Raw genomic sequence first — 25,286 nt, 5'->3', positions numbered from 1 at the left:
CCAATTTACAGATGGAGAAATGGAGGCTCAAAGAGGCCCAGTGACTTGCTCTAGATCACACAGCTAGTGAGCAGCACAGGCAGAATTCAGGGCTATATTACTTCAAAGCCAATGTTCTTTCCATTATGCCACAAGGGGCATTTGTTCACTGAGAATACTTCTAGCTTCCCCAGTGGAAATTACTAGCTGTTACACCTGGGTACTGACAGATTCTGCTCAGAGCGGTTGTACCAGAAAACCAGGTGCTTGTGAGGTGCTTATGAGGTGGAAAACCTTTACCCCAGAGGGAACGGATCAGGTGAGGAAGAAAGCTCACAAGGGTATTGGGTAACATCGCCTAACGACTTAGTCATAACCAACTCATCAAGGAAGCAGAGCCTAAGTGTGGTCACATGCAAGGCAGCATTGCTGAGCACAGATAAGATGAGGCCTAGGAATTGGGAGATAAATTGGTCCCAGTCTTCCCCCTCACAATCCACCCCTGCTTTCAGTACCAGCATCAAGTTTGATTGTTAAACAGTTCCTGGTGATGAGCTGGTAACACTTTTAAAACTCCAGGGGCGCCTGGGTGGCGCAGTCGGTTAAGCGTCCGACTTCAGCCAGGTCACGATCTCGCGGTCCGTGAGTTCGAGCCCCGCGTCGGGCTCTGGGCTGATGGCTCAGAGCCTGGAGCCTGTTTCCGATTCTGTGTCTCCCTCTCTCTCTGCCCCTCCCCCGTTCATGCTCTGTCTCTCTCTGTCCCAAAAATAAATAAACGTTGAAAAAAAAAATTAAAAAAAATAAAATAAAATAAAACTCTGTACTCATGCATACTGAAACAGAGACTGGCCAAAGACCAGCTCACCCACATGATACAAGCAGATTTGGCCATAAAGGCTAATGAAATTATTCCAAAAGTTACAAAGGAAATCTCATGAGCACCGGGGAAAAAAGTGAGAATGTGACCCAACAATGCAGTAATTAAACCCTTTTTTCTGGGACAACTGACACTTTGAAAAACTGAACTAAATTTCTCCTCCCCAACACCTGCCATTTCTAGGAACTAAGGCGCATGAACAATTATTTAAAAATTGGTAATAAGAGAAACTGCCATGGAGTTGCTTCAAGTACTCTAAAACATTTGATAAAAATAAGACATCTTTATATACTCACATTGACCAATCCAAAATAGTGTTCATTGATTGGAAACTGCTCTGGACCAATGTCTTTTTCCAGAGCAGAGGCATTGGTGCCCTGAAAGAGAAAAATAACAAAGTTTCTATTGTACATAAAATGGACAATAGACTCTTAAGAGAGTCCACTATTGAGATCAGCATCTCTCTCGCCCTCGTGGTGGTTAGTGCTGTTTGTGCTGGGGAAAAAAAGTGTCAGAAGTAAGTCGGTAAAGGAATTAATAATGTCAGCCTTATTCTTCTCTTCATCCAATGTAATCATCCCTTCAAACCCATTCTACCTGACTTCCATGATCTTCTGTTAGTAAAGTTGGTTTGAGATAGGCAAATAAGCAAATTATCATTAAGAGCTTGTGAATAAAACATTGTAAATTGTAAGCCCAGCAGCTTTTATAATACTTGGTGGTGTAGAGAATCATATCACCACTCTCAAAGTCAACGTCTTCATTCTGATAACGATTTACTGCACGCCCACTATGTGCCAGGTACTATTCCAGGCAGTGACAATGTAACAGTGAACAAACCAGACAAGGAAGCCCACACTCACGGAGCTCACATTTTAGTGAAGACAGCCAGAAAGAAAAAGCAAATACAATGGACAGTATACAGGAAGGTGGTAAGCGCAGTGATGAACAACAAATCAGGAAATGAGGGTGTGGACCTCAGGGAGGAGAGAAATGAAGGCGGGGGGGGGGGGTGGGGGGGGAGTGTACATAGTTGAAGCTTTAAATATGGCACTCAGAGAAATGCCTTAACTGGGAAAGTGAAACGTCCAAGGAATACTGTGAATAATGGAACGATATACTTTAAAACCCTTCCCAAATGCATCAGATTGGTGAGCCACACGACACCCATTTCTCCCGGAAGGCCCAGACGACCCCGCTGCAATTAGGAAAAGTGACCGAAGTCCAGTCCAACAAGGTAAGCCGTTTGGGGTGCGAGGATCAGGCTCCACATATACCTGTGGCTCTATCATCATTCTATAGCCTTCTCTCGTTCTCAGGCTATCAGAGAAGGACTCCGTTCAGAGAATCTCAAACATCTGGGAGACAGGAAGAGACACCGTTGTGTTTTCTAAAAAAAATGAACCTGCTGCTAATATCTATTCTTGATCCATATAATTGGCATCTCCTGTCATGGGAAGAAATGGCCAAAAGGTGGACTGAGAACCAGACAAAATGGTCACTTGTCAGCAAGAAAATGTTAAATGTAAAATAACCCAATTTTGAGCAAACAGGACTGCAGCAGAAATGGCCAATTCTATTCCCTTATCATAACATCCTGTTTTCATGTGTTTTCTAGGTCCATTATACAGCCCACCAATCTAAATTCCCTTTCCTGTCAGCTGAGACTTTGAGCTCAGTGGTCATTTGTGCATATTTGATAGTTTCACTGTCTTCTCGTGCGCGCACGCGTGCGGTTTCCATCACCTTTCACAATAAGCGACGCCATATACAAGGCTGAGTCTTTTAAACAGCAGTTATAATATTACAGCAGGATTTTATGGTATAGACAAAAACCACTAAAATTTTTCAAAAAAGCCACATCCCAATCATAAATCAATATAAATAATGCATATTAAATACACCCACGGCCATATCTGAAGCAACATTAGAATATATGGCTTAGAGCCCAGGAGGAATTTCAGATATAAAAGGATAGCGCATGGAGACAGAGCTCATTAAATCTCTCTTTATGAGGTAGCCATATATTCAAGTGAATCCATGATTTTCACTATTTAGGAATCCTTGGATCGAGTCTGCTTTTCTCTACCTAGCTTAATATTTTCCCACTGGAGGGAGAGTTGGGGAGGTGATTACCCAAACAGAGGGCAATGTTTAAGAGGAATAACCTGTGCTAAACACCTGCCCTCCTGAGGTCCACACCTCCCAGGTCTGTGCAAGGCCCTTCCCATCTCCTTTTCTTGGCTGACCTCCATTCACAGACGACCTCACCCTCCCCTCTGCCTCCTGCTGTCATCCGGGGTCATCTCAATACCCACGTGGAGGAGCATTCCCACAGCCTGCTCTCTCGGTAACTGGATGTCCTCTTTACCAGCTGGCTTTTATTCCACTCCATTCCAGCTCCTCTGGACCTGGTCACCACCCTACAATCGATCCAGGCTCCGCTCTGCCTGCCAGCTTCCTTAAGCATCCCAGCACCATGGCTACATTCACCTCACCTGATCCTGTCACGCCTCTTCTTTCTTATTCAGCGTAGAGCCCAGGAAGCATGACTTCAATTGCTCTTAAAAACCCTGTCCTCTGGTCACACCACCTGGCAAAAAACTAAGCCAGTAGGAGCCAAATGGTCCGCCATCTCTGAACATACACCCATAGAGACGTGCAATGCTAACGGAAGAATGCCGGCTGGACTCACTTGAATTCACCAAGCAGGCCCCGAACATGTCCCGCCTCCAATAATGTCTCTTCAGCGCACTCATTCTCTCCACAGTGACTGTTTCCAACTTTCCTGGAGCTCCTCAAATCTTCAACATCCCCTAGTTCCCCTCTGCCCCACTCACTGGCTTCCTACTCAATAGGGGAACATTTTTTTTAATTGGATTAAATTGAACCAGCAGAGAGGAACTCTCGTTCCCAAACCTTCAAACCTACATGCCTCCCTCTGTTAATGACGGACACGTCTCTCGTCCAAGCCCGTCTCTCCTCCACAGTTAGATCCTTCCCGTCAGAATTTAACATGCCTACTGCAGGGCCCTGTAGAGGGTGTTAACATGATGTGATTTCTGCCCAGTGCTGCAAATGTCAAAGTGAAGAATTTAGCATGCCTAACTGCCTCCCCCTCTAAAAATGCACACGTGCACACTCTCCCACACATCTCCCCAGTGACCTCCCCCTCATCACTGTCCCATGAGAGCTCAACTTCTTTAAAGAACTCTATTCTGAAACATCTACAGATGAGTCAGATAACTTCTAAGATTTATTTTAAATAACCAGTGGTGAGGTGGGGAGAAGTGAGGACACGCTGTGTTGTTGAAGCTGAGTGCTGGGTACGTGGGGCTCGTTATACTATTCTGTTTATACATTAACATTTATGTGTGCTGGCAGAGTAATGGTGCCCCAAAGATGTCTATGTCCTAATCCCCAGAACTTGTGAATACATTACCTTACATGGCTAAGGAAAATTCAGCTTGTAGATGGGATTAATTTGCTTATGAGTTGACCTTAAAATAGAAGGACTGTCCCAGATTATCTTGGCGGGCCCAATGTTATCACAAGCATCCTTAAAAGTGGGAAACACACAGACCGACGGATCAGAGTGACGCTATGTGTGAAGGACTCAACTGGCCCTTGCTAGTTCTGAAGACGAAGGAAGGGGGCCAGGAGCCAAGGAGCACACGCAACCTCCAGAAGCTGGAAAAGGCAAGGAACAGTCTCTGCTGGAACCTCCAGGAAGAACTCAAACTTATACATCCTATATGTTAGCTCCGGGAGGCCAATTTCAGGTCTTTGACCTCCGGAACTATAAGCCAAGAAATTTGTGTTGTTTAAGGCACTAAGTCAATCCTAATTTCTTATAGCAGCAATAGGAAGCTAATACAATTTTGGGAAGTTTTCCATAATACTCTTTAAGATTCTTCTGTTTCTTCACCTCCACATTTCTTCATCTGGATTCTATCTCCACTTCACCCCCGATGAGCTCGAAACATTGACAACTACAGAGGGCGCTTTTAGCTACCCTGGGCTTTCTACAAGCACTGAGGCCCTCTTCCCTCTTCTCCATGCCTCTCTATAGGGTCCAGGCAATAACCACTCATGTGGCACCAATCAGCAGCTACCATTTCCAATTTCATCTTCATTCCAGAAAACTTCTGAGCTCATTCAGACTGGATGAATATTGACATTTCCGCTGGTTTGTCTCATAGGCCCTCAAAATCAATCTACTCCAAATTAGAGCATTCCCTTCTCCTTCCCCCCAATTCCAACCCTTTCCTGGTATTTCCCCACAAATGACAATGCTGCCACCTTCTTGGCCGACGCTAGGTCTAGCCTGGGGGTCTTGCCCGACCCACCCACTACCATGTCTGTGGTTTCAATCTCTCAGAGCCATCCGCTTCTCTTTCATCTTCTGCCACGAGCAAGGCAAGGCCCCCAGCATCTCTCACCTGAATTACGACAGCCTCCTATGTGGCCTCCAACACCCTCCATACCCACCTCTAACCCCACTGTCATCATGGCGGCACAAGTGTTCTTTGTAAATACAAAGGTACTCTAAAACCCTCCAGTGACTTCCCCTGCTGTCTCCAGCGTCACCTCTCGACACCCACTCCCTTGTACACTTGGCTGTCACAACAGCCTTTCGTTCCATTCCTCATACAGATCAGGACACCTCAAATTCCATCCCACTCACCACCCGAAGGTTCTTCCTCAGCTTCTCCACCTGGTTGTACCCCACCATCCTTCTCAGGGCATTCTTCACTGACTACCCCCAGGCTCTGGTAGTCCCTGTGACAGAAAGAATAATGGCCCCTCCACACGCTAATCCCTGGAATCTGTGAATCTGTTGCCTTACATGGAAAAAGGAACTGTGCAGGTACAGTTAATTTAAGGATCTTGAGGTGGGGACATCACACTGGATTATCTGGGTGGGCCCAGTGTAACCACAAGGGAGGGTCCTCAGGAGAGGGAGGTGAGAGGCAAGAGTCAGTGAGAAGACACGACAACAGAAGCAGAGTTCCGAGAGTTCCTGGGCGACGGAATGTAGGCAGCCTCTAGAAACTGGAAAAGGCAAGGAAACGCATTCTCTCCTAGAGCCTCTAGAAGGTGTGGGGCTAGCCGGAACCTTGACTTTAGGATTTTTGACCTCTGGAGCTTCAAATGAAGCTCTGAAGTCTGTGGTAATTTTTTACAGCAGCAACAGGAAACTTCACCCACACGACCTCCACCCCCCACCTGGGGACCCTGTATGGTATCCATACCTGGTACAAGGGGACTTGGCAGGTGTCAGCGGCCATGACCAGCTAACATCAGAAATGGAAAATGGGTGCCTGGGTGGCTCAGTCGTTTGAGCATCTGACTTCGGCTCAGGCCATGATCTCACTGCTTGTGAGTTCAAGCCCTGCATCAGGCCATCTGCTGTCAGTGCAGAGGCTACTTTGGATCCTCTGTCCCCTTCTCTCTCTCTGTCCCTCCTCTGCGCGGTCTCCCTCTCTCTCTTCCTCTCTCTCAAAAATAAATAAACATCAAAAAACAAGAAACAAAAAAAGAACTGGAAAATGGGTATCAGGGGGCCCTCTGAGGGTTCCCAGAGGGCCCTCAGTCAATGTCTCAGAGGGCCCTCAGAGCAAGGTTTGTGACAGAAAAAGTTAGAAACAGCTTGAACTGGTTAAAAAGTTATAGTGATCCATACAATGGAATACCATGCAGCTATTTAAAGAAGTAAAGTTGCCATACAAGTCCCACTATGAAACTCTGTCCAAGATAGAGCAATAAGTAGAAACGTGCTGGCGACTGACAATGTGCAGGATGATGCTGGAGATGCCACTCAATTTAATCAACGGACACCGAGCCCTGCTTTGTGCCCAGCACTTATATCTGAGGCACACAGCACACGCAGACCAGGCCTGTGTTTAATGTCTACGTTTTTTTTGTTGTTGTTAATGAGAGAGAGGGGCAGAGAACACGTGTGCGTGCCTGAGCGAGGGAGGCACAGAGAGGATCCGAAGCAGGCTCGCGGTGTCAGTGCAGAGCCCGACGTGAAGCTCAAACCCACAAACTGAGAGATCATGTCCCGATTTGACCTGATTTGATTTCACGATCATGAAATCAAAAGTCAGATGCTCAACGGAGCCACCCAGGCGCCCCTCCGTGCCTACATTCTAATGGAAACCCCTTGAAGAATACTTGGGAAATTATGAACACTAGTCACCAGGGTCTAGGAGCAGGGCTGGGAACTGAGGAGGCCACCAAGGGGCTTTTCGTGTTCTCTTCCCAACTATTCACCCTTTTTACACTGGGCATTGTTATTTTTGTCATTAAAGAAAGTTAATGGGGGCGCCTGGGTGGCTCAGTCGGTTAAGTGTCCGACTTAGGCTCAGGTCATAATCTCATGGTTTGTGAGTTCAAGCCCCACATCAGGCTCTGTGCTGACAGCTCAGAGCCTGGATCCTGCTTCAGATTCTGTGTCTCCTTCTCTCTCTGACCCTCCCCTACTCACACTCTGTCTCTTTCTCTCAAAAATAAACATTGAAAAAAAATTATAAAAAAAAAAAAAGAAAGTTAATGAAAATTAGCAAACTAATATCCTGCAGACCAGTTATCTCGAGCCCACAGCACACAATTCAGACTGTATTTGGCCATTTTTTCCTCCCAGTGTGAATTTGCCTTTGGTTTTGGTCACTCTTCTCTCTTGGCCTTGGTTTCCTGGCTGGGGAGGGTGTGGGTGGGGGAGGAGCTGGAATCGGGCCAACCCACTACTCAGGGTAACAGGGAGAATCAAGCAAAACTGGGAATGTCATCAGCACCGTGCAAATTGCAAGGTACACTACAAATCCCAGCGCCTACACTCCCACTGCTAGCACCCAGCCCACAGGCACAAAAGGCAAGTGGGAGGCACTGAGAATAATTACTCCATGACCAGATGCTGAACAAAAGAACTTATCAATGGTGGTAAATCACAGGGTCTGGAGGTATAGAAACATAAAGATCTTATTTCCATCAGTAAAAAATTTGGTAACCTTTGAAAAACAATGCACCACACTTTATTAAAAATAGAATCTGAGCTGGGACAAGTTCCAACAAGAAGACTGTAATGTTAGCTCTTCAGAGCACTTCAGAGAGCAATCCTGTGCCTGCCGAGGGGGGGCTAGAGAACCACTAAATAAACAACCACCGCCACCGGGAAGGATGAATCGTAAATGCATAGATGGATATAGAAAGGCATTTCTTTTTAAAGTGATTTTAAAGGCAGTTTATAAGGAAAGCATATTAGGATCTCTTCCAGTGGGGGACAAAAAGGAGATAGAATCTTGCTCAGGAGGATGGTAGAATCAGAACAGCAGCACTGCAAGGTCTATAAAAGCTAATGAGAATATTGCCAGACTACGGGAGCACCTGAACAAAAGCCACAGAGACCAGGAGGAGCCCTTGGAGATCATCTAGACCCATTTCACAGATGAAAAAACTCAAGGCCCAGAGAAGTAAGCCTACTTGGCCAAGATAACCCCAGGACAGCCCATTTGTCGGCATCCTAGGTTAGGCAACCTCTCTTTCAAGTTTTTACGAAGTAAAGAAGGGCCACACACAAAAAAGGCCAAAGAGAACATGTAAAAATCTCCAAGTATACACAGAATAAGTCATCAGTTATAAACCTGGAATCAAAGTATGTGACAGGAGGGGCTCCTGGGTGGCTCAGTCTGTTAAGCACCCGACTTGGCTCAGGTCGTGATCTCCCAGTTTGTGAGTTCGAGCCCCGCGTCGGGCTCTGTGCTGACAGCTCAGAGCCCGGAGCCTGCTTCGGATTCTGTCTCCCTCTCTCTGTCCCTCCCCCAGCTGTGCTCTGTCTCTCTCTGTCTCTCAATAATAAGTAAACGTTAAAAAATTTTTTAAAATAAAATAAAATATGTGACAGAAGAAGATAATGTTGTTGCCAAAGACATACTTTTAGGTCTATGTTCAAAAGGCTATTCTACTTATCAAGTAAGTTTTCCAAGTACAAAAGTACATAAAGAACTAGATTTCAAAAAAAAACTAGGTTTCCCTGACTTCTGTTGATTAAAGTCACTCCTACAGCCTTACACAGAGGGTGAAACAAAAATGAAGTGATGCAGCCCAAGATCTCAGGATGAGTCAGGAGCCACTTGCCAGAATTCAAGGATGGTTAAGGAGGAATAGGGCCACTGGTTCCCCAGCTGTAACCAGTAATAATAACAACGGATAACACAAATCATCCTCCCTACTGCAGTCACTGCTCCAAGGACCTGATGTGTATTTTATTCATTTTACTCCTCTAATCCTCTAAATTTAACTCCATGAGGTTAATGCCACGATTGTTCCCATTTTAAAGAGAAGAAAACTGGGACCCAGAGAAGGTAAGTAACTTGATCCAAGTTCACACAGCCAAGGAACAAAACTGGGTTTAACTCACACCAGTATGCTCCTAACCACTGCACCGCAATGACTCTCACGCAGGCAGAGTCCCCTCGGAATCCCAGAATGGCAGAAAGAGAAAACTTGACGGGGTCACAAAGTTGTACAGACAAACCCCTAACTCCGAGGCACCCCTTCAAATAGTCCACAGTGAGCAACATACTTTTCCGTAAAATCTCTACGGAATACTGTAAGATGCTACAACCTGTCTAAAGGAAATGTACAGGGGCGCCTGGGTGGCTCAGTCGGTTAAGCGTCTGACTTCGGTTCAGGTCACGATCTCCCGCTCTGTGAGTTCCAGCCCCATGTCGGGCTCTGTGCTGACAGCTCAGAGCCCGGAGCCTGCTTCGGATTCTGTCTCCCTCTCTCTGTCCCTCCCCCAGCTGTGCTCTGTCTCTCTCTGTCTCAAAAATAAATAAACGTTAAAAAAAAAAAAAATTAAAGGAAATGTACAATTGAGGTTGGAAATCGGGAAAAACTCAGGATGTAGTCAATAAGAAAACAGATTTTTTTTCCCCAAAATGGTTTTAAGGTCTGTGAATCTTTAGCCAAATAGGAAAAGAAGAGAATCTTAAGTTTAACCAGGCAAAAAGAGAAAAACATCAAAAAGTAAAAATGAGTTCTAAGGGGTAAAATGTTTTATACCTAATAATGAAATAATGTGCAATCTTACTACTCTAACTTCTGAATTTTTAGATACTGACAATATAATGAAAACACCTGCATAGAGAAAATAACCTACCAGAAGAATGCATAACAAAATGTGTTTGTTTATATATACATATATATCTTTTATATGTGTATATATACCTTATATATATATGCATATATATATATAACTTGTATATATACCTTATATATATCTCTTATATATGTGTATATACACACACACACACACACCTTTTTTTTTTTTTTTGAGTTTTTTAAAGTAATCTCTACACCCAATGTAGGGCTCAAACTCACAAGCCTGAGATCAAGAGTCACATGCTCCAGGTGCCCCAAAATGTGTTAATATATTAATACAGCTCATCTCTCAGTGTTAAGATTATAACAGGAGTTAGGGAGGTGGGAAGGGGAAGACAACTGGCATGAATTATATTTCAGGGGAAATTTCCCATTTCTGTTTAAATTTTTTTTTTAATGTTTACCTGTTTTTGAGAAAGAGACAGAGCATGAGTGGGGGAGGGGCAGACAGAGAGGGAGACACAGAATCCAAAGCAGGCTCCAGGCTCTGAGCTGTCAGCACAGAGACTGATGCAGGGCTCAAACCCACAAGCCGTGAGATCATGACCTGAGCCGAAGTCAGACACCCATTTCTGTTTTAATTCAAAGAAAACTTCAAAATATCCAATGTGCTCCAAGAGACAGAAATGCAGGCTGTAATTCTGAGCCTCTTAGCTAACAACTGGTGTGGCAAGTTTAAAACTGGCCACTAGAGCTATGCCTGCTGCAGCTGCCCTTTCTTTGGCTACCTTCCTACCATTTTGCTTCAATGTCACTTCTTCAAAGCTACCTTTCTTGACCTTTTTCTTATGTAATCCTGTGAGATTTCCGTTTTATAAAACCTATCACGACTTCTGGTAACATATTTGTGCTTACTTAACATGTTTTCACACTGAACCACAGGTTGACAAGTGATGATCTATGGACCAAATCTGGCACAACTGCTTTTGTAAATAAAGTTTTATTGGAACACAGACACAGTCATCCATTTACTTATTGTAGCTACTTTCACAATATGATAGTAGAGTAGTTGTGACAAAGACATTATGGCCCAGAAAGCCCAAGATATTTACCATGGAGCCTTTTACTGAAAAGCTTGCTAATCTCTACACTAGACCATAAACCCGACAAGAACAGACTCTATTACGTCTGATTCGTTTGCCAGCACCTAGCAGAGCACCTGGCATATAAAAGGCACTTAAATAAATTTGCTAACTGAATAAATTTGGCAAATGGGGAAGAGTAAGTGCTACGTGCCACTCATTCAGAAACTTCATGTCTATATATTCGCTTAATTTTGTCCACTAGCCCAAGCCAGATTATGTTTATTACCCCTGTTCTACTTACGAAGAAATGGAGGGAACTTGCCCACCTTCACTCAGTCTGTAAATTTAGGAGACAGAACTTGAACACAGGCCGTTCGGATTCGGAGCCCGAACTCCTGACCCCCAGGCAAGGGAGATGATCTTTTCATTTGTATTTTTCATAATTCCATAGCTGCAGATTATAGGGACTAGGCAGGGAGCCAGAGGTGTTCCTGAGCACGTGCTCTCTGGCCCTTGGTCACACATCACCTCATCACCTAACCATCGAACGCTAACCACCGACTATGCAACACCCCGGTATGGCTATCGGTGCCCGTCCTGCTTAGAGAGCAGACAGGTCACCCAGGCCCAGTGAACAACACTGAACAAAACTCTCCTTCCAGGTAAACCACTCCCGGGGACCACATTTCATAGGTGAGGGAAATGTGGTTAGTGGGGGGTTAAGGAACTTGCCAAGGTCAGGTGTTAGTATGTAGCAGAGGTCTGCTGTGAACCGACGACCTAAATCCTGACATGCTGCAGCCCCAACTCCTGGCACGAGCACTCACCCGCCTCCCGGACCTCTGCCGGCTTTCCCCGGGAGCCATCATCCACGGAAGGCAGTGACAACACATCTTCATTCTGCACCACAATAGCATGACATTTCCATGCCTTCTATGATATTGGGTAGGGGGAAACACGCAGAAAAACATCTCAACAGGATTTAATTTAATGATCATGACACAACAAAACAAAAACGTCTGGTACTGAAGAAAGATGACCCTGGGATACATAACGATCCCAAGTCATCACAGGAAGGGACATTAAAGAGCAATTCGAGACTCTGGTTTGTAAAATAGCTCTCCGCATGCCTAGAGGCAGCGTAACAAAGTCCTCATGCAAAGATAAAATTTCAACTCAAAAGCAGAACAAAAGATACTGGTCTGTGTCTATATTCTGGCTGAAGGGGGAGAAAAAGGAAACTTCACCCACAGTCACTGAACTCAGTGTGCTAGAAGAGAAACTCATCCCCAATCCAACGTTCTGCAAAGCCACCAACGTGCCACCTTGATTATGAGGTCTCTTAAGCTCTTACTTTACCCAGGAACCCCTCCCATCACCTCCTAGAAAAGCAGCATGAATGGCATGGGATACTGGCAAAATCCCAGGTCATAGAGGTCAACTCTGCAAATTGGACTAATCGGGTGATTTTGAGCTCCACCCAACCCTGTCTAGTAGTTCAAGTTCAAGGTCTTCATCCAGTGAAAAACCAGGGCACCAATATTCCATGTTACAGCCTGGGAGAACTGAAGGGGTCAAGGTACCTGGATGGGTTTGCATAGCACCCTGCCCTTCTGGATCAGTACTGCACCACCAGAGATATTCTACTCTAATGGAGCAAAAACATCTAGTACTGATTGTGAAACATAAAATATAGAATTCTGTGCTCTCTTCTCTCATCCCCAAACAGGGCTGCAATGGAAAAAAAGAAACGACAGGAGTTCTTTACAGCAGTATCACCCAAAGTGTTGATAGTGCCATGAGCTAAGTTCAGAAAGTAAAAACAGGTATAATGAATGGACAGAGTAATTCTGTATCTGTCAAGTTAATCATAAAAAATAGGGGTTTTGAGGGCGCCTGGGTGGCTCAGTCAGTTAAGTGTCCAACTTCGGCTCAGGTCATGATCGCACGGTTTGTGAATTTGAGCCCTGCATCGGGCTCTGGGCTGACAGCTCAGAGCCTGGAGCCTGCATCAGATTCTCTGTCTCCCTCTCTCTCTGCCCCTTGCCCGTTCATGCTCTGTCTCTCTCTGTCCCAAAAATAAATAAACGTTGGAAAAAAAAATTAAAAAAAAAAAATAGGGGTTTGTGTGCTTATGTATCTTTGGAGTTTTTAACTCTATTTTGCTAATAATTCTTTTTTATTGTATTTTACAAAAATATCAGTCTGCCACAGATCGAAAATAAAAATAAAACTGGTCCTTCTCTACAGACTTCGAAAGTAATTGGCAACAACAAAACAGTTAAATGAAATTGAGCTGGTTTTCTTGAACGTGTGAATAGCTGCTCAAGCTCACTTCTAACAAGAGAGACGCAAACTAAAAATATACTAAGACTCCATTTTTCCCCTGACTGGCAAGGATCAAAAGGTTTCTGGATAGCACACTGCTTTGGCAAGGCATATTGCTGGTGGAGGGCAATTTGGCAGAATCCGTCAAAGTTACAAATGCAAATCAATTTCTGAGAAGTAAGCCGACAGCTATATTCCCACACATGTAAAATGATTTATGGACATAAGGATATACGTTCCCTATAGCCTTGTTTGTAAAAACCAAAGGGTGGAAAACTACCTTTATGCCCATTAGTGCTTAAGTGAATCTAATACATTCAAGTAACTGAATACTCTGTAGCCATTAAAAAAGAATGAGGATGCTCTTCACTTAACTACTAGCACAGACCCACCTTCAAGGCATAAAAGCAAGGGGCAGATCAGGATAGATCAGTATATGCCGGAGGTATTACCTGTGTTTTTAAAAACTATGAGAGTTCCCTCTCTCTCTGCCCCTCGCCCGTTCACGCTCTGTCTCTCTCTGTCCCAAGAATAAATAAACGTTGGGGAAAAAAAAAATTAAAAAAAAAAAAAAGGGGCGCCTGGGTGGCGCAGTCGGTTAAGCGTCCGACTTCAGCCAGGTCACGATCTCGCGGTCCGTGAGTTCGAGCCCCGCGTCGGGCTCTGGGCTGATGGCTCAGAGCCTGGAGCCTGTTTCCGATTCTGTGTCTCCCTCTCTCTCTGCCCCTCGCCCGTTCATGCTCTGTCTCTCTCTGTCCCAAGAATAAATAAACGTTGGAAAAAAAAAAAATTTAAAAACTATGAGAGAAATATAGAGGCGCCTGGGTGGCTCAGTCGGTTGACCGCCCGACTCTTGATTTCAGCTCAGGTCATGAAGTCCAGGTGGTGGGGCTGAGCCCCGTATCAGCTCTGCACTCAGTACAATCAGTCCCCTTGGGATTCTCTCTCTTCCTCTCTGTCCCTCCCCTGCCCCTTCTCTCTCTCTCTTCTCTGAATAAATAAACATTTTTTAAAAAAACAAAAATACTCTCTCTCTCTGACCCTCCCCCGTTCATGCTCTGTCTCTCTCAAAAATAAATAAAAGTAAAAAAAAAATTTTTTTTAAAAAGAGGGGGGGCCTGGGTCACTCATGCGGTTAAGCGTCCGACTTCAGCTCGGGTCATGATCTCACGGTCCACGAGTTCGAGCCCCATGTCGGGCTCTGTTCTGACAGCTCAGAGCCTGGAGCCTGCTTAAGATTCTGTGTCTCCCTCTCTCTCTGACCCTCCCCCATTCATGCTCTGTCTCTCTCGGTCTCAAAAATAAATAAACATTGAAAAAAATTTTTTAAATAAAAATAAAAACTATGAGAGAAACATAAACATATTTGTTTGTATATGCATAGGATACGTCTGAATGGAAGCAGAAGAAACTGCAAATATTAATCAGGCCAGTTATAACAACTGGGTGCTGGCTATATTTTCAAGATATATCCTTTTGTACAATTTGAAATTTCTACCATAGGAACGCATATTACCTTTTTTAAAAACTTAAAAAAAAATTTTTTTTAAAAAGAAACTGAGCTCAGTTGCTTATGTATTTCTCAGGTAGGAACACCTAACTGCAGATGCCAGGTAGTACAAGAGGGTATGTTAGACACTTATTAGGTGATGAAAAGTTTTTGACTAGATGACGCACTCTCATTATCAGGAAAGGGAAAAACATTGTATCCTGACCGATGATTACAAAAGTTTTGCCTGCACTGTGCCTCCCCAGGACCTTTCAGTGGGAAATCACAGCTTCTTCCTCCTTTTGTCCCCTCCCGGCTTTCCCCACAAGTCCAGTCTCTGACTGGAAGCCGTGCTAGATTGTAGTGTGCAAACCCAAAGAGGTCTAAGTCACCTGCCCGTGTTAGGAAAGCTACAAAGTGGCAGGATCCAGACTGGAACCTGAGACCTCAGATCCCAAGGCAATCTCCACTCCATCCTTTGGACTGCAGTGCTAGTGGGAAAAACAGGGGCACTAGAAGGCAATAGTAGTAAAATGGTCAGGCTCGGGGCTAAGCACCAGACATTAATGAGTCCATTTCAGCCCCACGATACCACAGGGAGGGAAGTTCTCTTGCCACCGACATTATGGGTGACAAGCAGAGTCTCTGAAAGGGGAGCATTGGCAACTCTCACACTCAACCAACAACAGTGTGGAAACCCCAACCAGATCTCCTCCACTTGTTAACCTGCCCCCCAAGGAAGCTCGCCAACCTGTAACCTACAAACCACCGTAACAGTATTCCTCCAGAGGCGCCTGGCTGGCTCAGTCGGTAGGGCATGGGACTCTTGATCTTGGGGTCATAAGTTGGAGACCCACATTGGGCATGGCGATTACTTAAAAAACAAACAAACAACAACAACAAAACCACAAGTGTTCCTCCAATAGTCGGTTATTTGAACCACCATAAAGAACCTCTTATCTGAGCCAATGCCTCCCAAACTAGGAACCATGAATCCCAGTGGGAGGTTAGATAATCTTAGGTGGCACAACTATGAACACTTTTAACTCTAGCAATTATGCATTTTTTATTGAGGTATAATCGACATACAGCATTAAATTAGTTTCAGGTGTATAACATAATGATCTGATATTTGTATCTATAGCGATTATGTTTCTGATATGCATTACAAAAGCATGTAACTAGCTCACCAAACCCATTACTTCACAGATGTCTTAGCAGAGAATGAGACCAAATTAAAAGAAGTTGGACAGATTTAAGGAAAACTACTACTAAATTCAAGTGGTTCAAAGATACAGTGAAGGGGTGCCCAGGTGGCTCAACTGGCAAGCGTCTGTCTTCAGCTCTGGTCATGATCTCGCAGTTCGTGAGTTCAAGCCCCGCGTCGGGCTCTATGCTGACAGCTCAGAGCCTGGAGCCTGCTTTGGATTCTGTGTGTCCCTCTCTCTCTGCCCCTCCCCACCGCCTCTCTCTCTCTCTCTCTTTCTCTCTCAAAAATAAACAAACATTAAAAAAAAAAAAGATACAGTGAAGACTGGGAATAAAAACAAAAAAAACTGCAGCATACAATACACACTAGTTCTGAATGTCCCTTTTATTTTATTTGTATTTGCCCTCCTCTCTCCACACCACACTGCCTCTTCTCAGGTGGATGAGGCAGTATCCCCAATAAATAAAGCACCCTGAAATGCTGCATTTATTTATTTTTTTTTCAACGTTTTTTATTTATTTTTGGGACAGAGAGAGACAGAGCATGAACGGGGGAGGGGCAGAGAGAGGGGGAGACACAGAATCGGAAACAGGCTCCAGGCTCTGAGCCATCAGCCCAGAGCCCGACGCGGGGCTCGAACTCACGGACCGCGAGATCGTGACCTGGCTGAAGTCGGCCGCTTAACCGACTGCGCCCCCCAGGCGCCCCTGAAATGCTGCATTTAAATGACAGTGTCCTTCGGCGGCTTAACCTTGGGTTGACCACAAGGCCTGGTTTGCCCTGAATAGCTTTGATTACACCTACAGTAAATCAATTAATGCCTAATAGTTATTTAGAGCATCCCCCCTCTCACTGTAAGAAGTGTCTGACTTGGGGAAATAAACTAGAGAGCCTCCCTACTGTCCTATCACCTGCTACAGTGCAGAGCTGAGTGGGAGAGAGTTCTGGGCCTCTCTCCAGTCCCGTTCCTCCCCCTACCACAAACCAGTGAAGAGGGAACCCCACGTCCCAGCACCGCAGTCAGAACCACACAAGGTGAATTTTGCCTCTGCTCCTTGCCTGACCTCCTTCCCCCAACTCCACTCCTCCCAAAATGCCCACTAAACGTAGACAGCAAGTCAAATGAGAGCAGAATTCCATCAAGCCAGTGATTCTCAGACATCAGTGTGTTATCCTTTGTGGTTTTCAGTGTATCTACAAACTACCTGAACTTGGGGCGCCTGGGTGGCGCAGTCGGTTAAGCGTCCGACTTCAGCCAGGTCACGATCTCGCGGTCCGGGAGTTCGAGCCCCGCGTCGGGCTCTGGGCTGATGGCTCGGAGCCTGGAGCCTGTTTCCGATTCTGTGTCTCCCTCTCTCTCTGCCCCTCCCCCGTTCATGCTCTGTCTCTCTCTGTCCCCAAAATAAATAAAAAACGTTGGAAAAAAAAAAAAATTAAACTACCTGAACTTATTAGCTGCTTTCCCTAAAGCCGTCCAACTGCTTTTAACAACAGCTTTGTGCTTTGGGTAACCTGAGGGAAAAACATTAATTCCCTAAAAGAACGAGAATAATTACGAAAAGTAGAATGTGTGAGGGCATCGCAGTTCACAAAATGCTTCCACAGGCAGCAAGATCGTCTTTGATTCTTCCCCAGAATGCTGTGAGAAAGGTACTTTATCACCTGCCTTTTTGTGTTATCAAGAGATGAGGAGACAGGCTTTGAAATTTACCAAGCAGGATTCCGAATCCCAAACTCCTCCACTTTAGGAAAAAAAAAAAATTTTTTTTTCTTTTTTTTTCCCTGGGGACTCGCTGTTCTACGTGTGCTTCCCAAACCAGGACAATCTGGCCAGGCTAGAAATGCAAAATCTAGGGCCCACTAGAGGCCTCCTGAATCAGAATCTGCATTTTAACAAGCTCACCAGGGAATTCCGGTGGAGGACAGAATCCGAAATCCGAGGAGCACTACCTCCCTCCGAGGCAATTCTCCCATTCTCCCAGGCTCCAGCTCTTCATTCGATCAGCCAGGAATCATTGGTTGAGCCTCTGGCACGTATGTGCCAGGCACTGCGCTGAATGCCGGTGAAGAAGAGAACCTTGAGGAGCCGCCAATCTAACACCCTGGTGTCTAAGCTTGGGATGTTCCTCAGAATCAGCTGTGGCACTTGAAAAACTCGCAGGTGATTAAAAGCCACCGCAGACCTACCTACACCTCTGTACAGTCACAAACTCTGAGACTAGGGCCCCAGAAGCTACACATCCAAAAAGCTCCATTTCATGCAACCACCTTGGGGAGCAATCTGGCGACACCTAGTAAAGCCCCAGATGGGCACACTCGGAGAGCAGCACTTTCCTTTCGAGGCCTACATCCTGGAGAAACGAAGGCACGTGTGCAAAGAAGACAGGCGTGAGCACGTTCATGGCAGCACTGTTTCCAGAGAAATACACCGCCTTTCCAAAAGAACTTCCGAAAGCAACTGGGTAAACAGGAAAACTCTGTAAGTCCAGCCTCGCTGTCGTTCTCACCGGAAGAGGCCCCAGACGCCAAAGCCAATTTCAATGAAACGAAGCATGAACCACATAACTTGAACTGGGAGGCCTGGCCCGCCCGGCGACGTATCACGAATTTACTCTCAACACTCAATGTATCTTCTCCCTTCTAGTCTGTAGTCTTGTCGCTGCAAGTCTTCAGCCCCTTCCTATCACTCCGTCAACCTGTATCTTCCATTCCACCCCTACCGTTCTCAACTTGTTCTCTGGTCTCCCCACTTTCCCCCTGCATCCTCCCTTTCCCTATTTTCAGACAAAACCAATGCAATCCTGACTTTCAAGCCCCGGAAAACTGCCCCGGAGTCGCTGGATGAAAAACAACCCAGCACAATAAACACACGAAAAGATGTCCAGCCTCATTAGTAAACAGGAAAGTGCACATTTTAAACCACAAAGATCCCACTTCAGACTGGCAAAACATCAAGTCTGACAATGTCGGGTGTCTGAAAGCACGTGCGGCCGCTGGCGCTCCCCAGCGCTGCTGGTTGGAATGCAAATCGGCACGACTGCTTTGGAGAGCAACCAGGCAATATGTTAAGAGTTGAAGATGCCCATTTCCTTTGACCCAGCAATCTCTCTTCTACGTATATGCCGCAGAGAAACTTCAAACATATGCACAGGGAGACAAGTTCAAAATGTCATGACAAACAGAAAAGTGTAAAGCCAAGTGCTTATCAACAATAAAGTGAGTATATTGTAGCATACGCATGGAAAGCAGTTAATAACCTAGAATCACGTAGACTTTAATGGATGAATCTCGAAATCAGAGTTTTTTGTTTGTTTGTTTTTAATGTTTATTTATTTTTGAGAGAAAGAGCACGAGTTAGGGAAGGGCAGAGAGAGAGGGAGACACAGAATCTGAAGCAGGCTCCAGGCTCTGCTCTGTCAGCACGGAGCCCAACACGGGGCTTGAACTCACAAACCGCGAGATCACGACCTGAGCAGAACTCGGACGCTTAACTGACTGAGCCACCCAGGCGCCCCTCGAAATCAGAGTTTAAAACAAAAGCAATCTCACTATCAGGGAGCATGTTTAAAACATGAGGAAGTGACACTACATGTGGTTGATGAACATACACGTATCTAGTAAAAGTATACAAACGGGATAAACACCAAATGCAGAATAGCGGTCACCATCTGGAGGAGGGGGGAGTGAAATGAGGAAGGGTTCGCCTGTATTTATATTTTATTTCTTCACTGGGTGGTGGATGGAAACACACGGGCATTCACTCTAGTATTCTCCGTGTTTTTCTGTGTGCCTGAAATTTACCACCCAGGTAAGCACCTGAAGAGGAGTCCCAAGTCTGAACAACTTTAAAGCATTTTCAGGCTCTGCAAGTGGCATGAAAACTGGACGGGCGGGAGAAGAATGGACCGACAGGTGAAACGTGAAGCTTTGGGAACCAGCAAGGTTTTCATCCACACGCTCTTAAAAATATCCAGCACAAATAACCATTCTTAAAACTGTAGTAACATCTCATGTAGAGGACTTATGACATACCCAAAATTCTTGGCAACAATCTCCGAACACAAACATTCCAAAAGCCTTTAATGCCAGGTTTGATTGTTGATACAGAATCTATTTGTCTCAAAAAAGTATCTGCTTGTTCATGTTGGAGTGGCTTTTTCTCTTAAAAGATCAGCAAGGCCTTTCAAACCCTTAGATTAGCATTGGTTTCACCACAACTGCAATTTAATCTGCATTAAAATATTTGGTCCAGAGCACTAACTAGACTAAAATACACCAAACTCTTCCAGTCTGTTTGCTTTGGGCTAGCTCCATGAGAAGGCTAGAGATAAAACCACCCAGAGACACCTTTTGATGATACCACAGAATTGAACACGATTATAAAGCCTGAAGTCATTCAAACAAACAAGCTGGGGAAAACGGAAACATGTGACTATAGATTTCTCTTAATTGCTAAGAGAATCAAAATCGAAAAATACTTTCAATTACAACCCCAAATACCCAAATTCCACATTAGGTTAAAAAATAAATAGGTTTGGAGGCGGCTGGGTGGCTTAGTCAGTTATGTGACCGACTCTTGATTTCGGCTCAGGTCATGATCTCGGGTTTGCGGGTTCAGGCCCCACGTTGGGCTCTGTGCTGATAGCACAGAGCCTGCTTGAGATTCTCTCTCTCTCTCTCTCTCTCTCTCTCTCCCCCCCTCTCCCTGCCCCTCTCCCACTCATGCTCTCTCTCTCAAAATCAACATGAAAAGAAAAAACAGGTTTTATTCTGTGTGTGAACTGGAAACACAAAGTTGATATCTAGAAAATAATATTATAATCTATAACGCTAACTAAATATTGGCATTCAAGTTTGTTTTCATACAGGAATCCAAGAAAAAACAGAGAAAAATCTATAGGCCTAATTGTCAGGTCCTGATCCAACACAAACATCTACATAACTAGACCAAGAGGCCAGAAGATGAGAATTTTTTTTAAACCTCAGCCCACCCCACCCCACCCCACCCCACCCCAGGCTGCAATTTCTAAACTCTGACCACTATCAGAGTAGACCCTCACACATGACTTTAAAGACCCCTCGCTGATACATTAAACTGAGTCTCCAATTCTCTTTGGGAAAGGGAAACAACAGTAACAGTACTAGAGGAAGAGGTAAGTTAGGTCTTCTCCCATATTATAAGATGTACATACTTTCTGAATAGTTTAAAAAATTTTTTCCACCTCGTCTCAAAATACTGCCTCAGGCAATTGACTTAGCAAGATAAAATGATCTCTATAAAATTCTCTAGCTCTGTTCCAAATTGCTACTCAATTTACTTTCCCTTCATAACAAGGTGACTTCATTTATTTAAGACAATTCAAATACGGCACGCACTATGGTGTCCAATAATATCCTGGGACTGTTCAATGAATACAAAAATGCTAGTATGTGGTAAATTCCACACGGTTTTAAATAAGCTGGTTTGGTCCTCAAATGGTTGCTAACCAATTAGGAGATGGAGATTTTTTATAAAGACTCTAAGAAATACCGTTCACTAAGAAGCTTTGGACAACTCCAAAAAGTGTATGAGTTTTACAAGGTGAGAAAGACTAAGGTCCCAAGAAATACGACAACTTGTCCAAAGGCACCCTTAGACTCATGCCTAAAAAAAGACAGCCTTGGAACAGATGCCAGGTCTAAGCTACGCTACTATAAAATAAAAAATAACCCAACTCTGGTCAAATGCAAATTACGTTAAAGAAACATCCTGCTGTGTTCATCAGCCTTTTCTTTGTATTGCTTCTGAGATTCTGTTCAACGTTCATCTGTGCAGATACCACACCGTACGCAAATTGTTTCATCTTTACCAATGTTATGCCCACAAAATACGAAATTGCTGAGCTCTGTGGGGATAGGGACTCCCCTCATTCATGAAGCACCAACACATAGTTTATGCCAACCCAAACATAGCAGGTCCTCAACAAATGGCTGCTTATGCGAACGACACTGTAGTCTATTTGACACACAGCATTTTCTCTATGGTACATCTTACAGCGCTCCCAACAAATGAAGATTCAGTGATTCAGACCAATTTGCATCGGTACAAGTCCCATTTCTAGAGGGCACATTTGGTTTCTCCTAACAAATGCTTCCTCTTTAGAAAATTTCTCAAGCTCTTCAAACTGAAAACAGGAAAAAAAAAAAAAAAAAAAACCCACACCAAACCTTTTCATTCGTCGAGCCATAAAAATACACAGGAAGTTAAATCCATTGATCTGGATAAAAATCAGAGGATTATCAACGAGGGACATTTCCTCATGCTTGGCAGCAGCTAGTACATTTTAAAAATTACAACACACCAGCCAAACAAGCTTTACTCTCTCTGAACCAGATGCGCGGTGTGGCGAAGCTGACACAAGCAAGCTGATCAAGAATCACTACGGCAGGAGTTCACATGGAAGTAAAATGAAAACAAATAGGAACTAGCATGAAACTTCCAAGAGACGATAAAATTTCAGCGGGCAAGGACACAGGCAGAGGGGTGTGGATATTCTCCAAAACGCCCGTATCTAAAACCGGCATGAGAAGTGCGGGGGAAAGAGAAGGTGATCATTTCTCAATCGCATAAAGGATTTGCTCCAAGTTTAGTTTCTGCTCTGTTGGATCCTTTCTTGTCTGGTAGAGGAAACAAATCTACTTTTCAGTGCTAGGTTTTGGCTTGTTCAAGTCTTACCTGGATGGATGGTATCTTTTAACACCCTTTCTAGACACATCAGCCTGTTTAAAATATGCCAAACGACCTGCTTAAAAAAAAAAACAAAACGAAGCTGCCACTTGCTCTTTCTACAACTACTCAAACCAGCGAGGACCTACCCACGTTCAGAGTGGAAAAGACCAGTCAGAGCCCCAGAGAGAAGCTAAATAGTGAAGAGAGATTCAGACAACACCTACCTGGAAACAATTCATAATCGTGAAGAATTTAAAGGGGGATCCGGTGCAAAGGTACGTGCGGCCAGGTGAAAAGACAGCACTCGCCTCATCAGCAAGCCTTTTCGTGTGGGAAGGAAGGCTGGGAGGGACAGGGGTGATCTGAGCAGCCTTTTACAAGGGGCGGGGTAAAGGACTCCCATCCCAGCCTTCCCATACAGTTTCTCGGCTTGGTTTGCATAAATGATCCTGGAGCTCGTTTACAGCAGTGGTTGCTTCCACCAGGTCCAAGAACGCATCACCTTCATTGGTCTTTTAAACCATTGGAAGGTGCCATAATAGTGAAAAAGAGCTTAATAATAGCAGCTGCCCCTCACTGAGGACTGGCCAGGTACCAGGCCGTGTAGTGCAGGAGCTCATTTAATACAACGCCTGATGAGGTAGGAGCCACTGTCATCCCCTTTTGCTAGATAAGGAAGACAGCAACTCGTTCAAGGACAAAAAGCGGGCACATGTTAGAGCCAGGACTTGCACTCGCTCAAGACAGTGTCTAAACAGGAGCGGAAAAATCCTTTTTTTAGGAATTACCGGATCCTCATTTCACCCGGGTGATGATGCTAATAACCCTGATACCTTTGCACTTACGGTGTCGACTCTCCAGACACAGTACTGGCCTGTACCTCTCACGTCCTCCCTGCAGTCCGCCTCCCTGAGTTTTACTGGAAACTGGTTGTGACATTCCACCCAGGTGTGCCAAGAAGCCCCAGCAGCACGGAGGGGTGGGGGGAGGGAGGAAAGCTGGAGGCTGGCTTCCTCTTGGGACATGTAAGCTCTCAAGTTCCCAGCCTACTTCAATACAGAGAGGTGTCACCACATCCAAGCAGGAGAGGAACGCCACCAAGGGCTGGGACCATGCCTCACTGCCCTGTAAGCCCGAGGCCACACAGCAAGCACGGGAGAGTATTAGAGCTGCTCTGGTTTCACAGTTCCCCTCAGGAGCTGGTCTTCGCAGAGAGAGTAACCGAGAAGAAAGGCATCACCTTTCACTGCACCAAGCAACGTTAATGCCACTCGACAGGAAGGAGCAGGAGACCCATCTCTGCGTGGAGAAGTAAGGAAAAGGGAGGAAATGGAATGGCTCCAGGGGCCACCCACCACATCTAACTGGTCCTGCGCCAATACCTTTGCAGCTATCACTCTGGGAAGCCCCAGCCTTTGCTCTGCTGGCCAAGGCAGCAGCGACGTCCAACGGTGCTGAAAACCGAAGCCAGGGCCAGTGGGTCCTGATTCCACCCCTGAGCTAACAACGAGGGTTCCGTAATGCTCCTTGAACATGTGTTAATCTTGTAGGAGAATGTGGGACAGAAGATTTAAAAAGCTGTGTGATGGGGGCAGGGTAGCCAGATCACCTTACCCCAAGGCTTCTCAATCAAGCCTTCTCAGATTCCCTTTGGGGGCCTGTATTATTAGCTTCAAGGGAGGTTCTCCCCCAACTGGCATTAAAAGAACACATGTTCCAGCTTGTGGGGGGGGGGGGGGATGCTTTGATGGAAGGGAAGGGGACCCTGGAGAATGGAAGCAAAGCACAGTCTCTCACCCTGCACAGGAGGGCAATGCCTTACGCCAGGGGTCAAGCTGAGGCTTTGCAAAGCTCTGACAAGTGGGGGGTGCCAGCAGGACGCACCCTGGGCACCCAAAGGGCTGGAGGCTGTTCCCACAGAAACTGAAAAGGTAGGGAGAGCCAAGGGAGAAACCCAAATTGAAGTGAGCACCACATCATGGACCCAGCCCCACCAGAGCCCAATGGCGTCCCCTTGCTGCCCTGCGCCCCTGCTCACCAGCCTCTACTGGGTCTGGCAGTGCATCTGGCAGGATAACCCTGGAGACCTCCTCCAGGCCCAAAGACCGCCCCACCCTCTGGGCCTCCACGCGTTACCGCCAATAACCTTGACCCTCCTTCACAGGTGGGGAAATTGAGGCATCCACCACAAATTACCGTGCTTTCCCAACCAGGTAGAAGTTCACTTCTGCACCTACAATTCTGCACTTCTTTACAGCTTTATTGCATTTCAAATTTCTCCAGATACAACCGGCTGCCTTTGCAAAGTGAATTTTAAATACAGTTGAAGGAGTGAACTCAAAATGAGATGAGGGCGGTCAGGGAGACCGGCAGGGCTTTATCTACCGCAAGGGCAGGATGGGTGCCTCCGATCCCCGGCATATCCCCCCAACCCCCAACCCCCCCCCCCCCCCCCCTCCCCCGCAGCCCGAGGGCGGAGGCACGGCGGCGCGGCCGGGCAC

At 45.5% G+C, this 25,286-nt stretch overlaps 1 protein-coding gene across 3 annotated transcripts in view; it reads right to left on the bottom strand.

Annotated features, from left to right (window-relative positions):
* Positions 1-25,286, bottom strand: part of USP46 (ubiquitin specific peptidase 46) — a 60,166-nt gene that overhangs the window by 34,443 nt on the left and 437 nt on the right. For 2 of the 3 annotated variants that reach the window (XM_040483777.1, XM_040483794.1), the window contains exon 2: positions 1,153-1,233. In XM_040483777.1, the coding sequence (XP_040339711.1) occupies positions 1,153-1,233 (81 nt within the window). Of the gene's footprint in view, positions 1-1,152; positions 1,234-23,009; positions 23,295-25,286 lie in introns of those variants that run through there. The other variant, XM_040483786.1, reaches the window with a different exon arrangement.

Source organism: Herpailurus yagouaroundi, unplaced genomic scaffold (genome assembly GCF_014898765.1).
Source record: "Herpailurus yagouaroundi ecotype Mexico unplaced genomic scaffold, PumYag 28, whole genome shotgun sequence".
NCBI lineage: Eukaryota > Metazoa > Chordata > Mammalia > Carnivora > Felidae > Herpailurus > Herpailurus yagouaroundi.
Note: the sequence above shows the minus strand (reverse complement) of the source record. Positions and strands in the feature narration are given on the sequence as shown.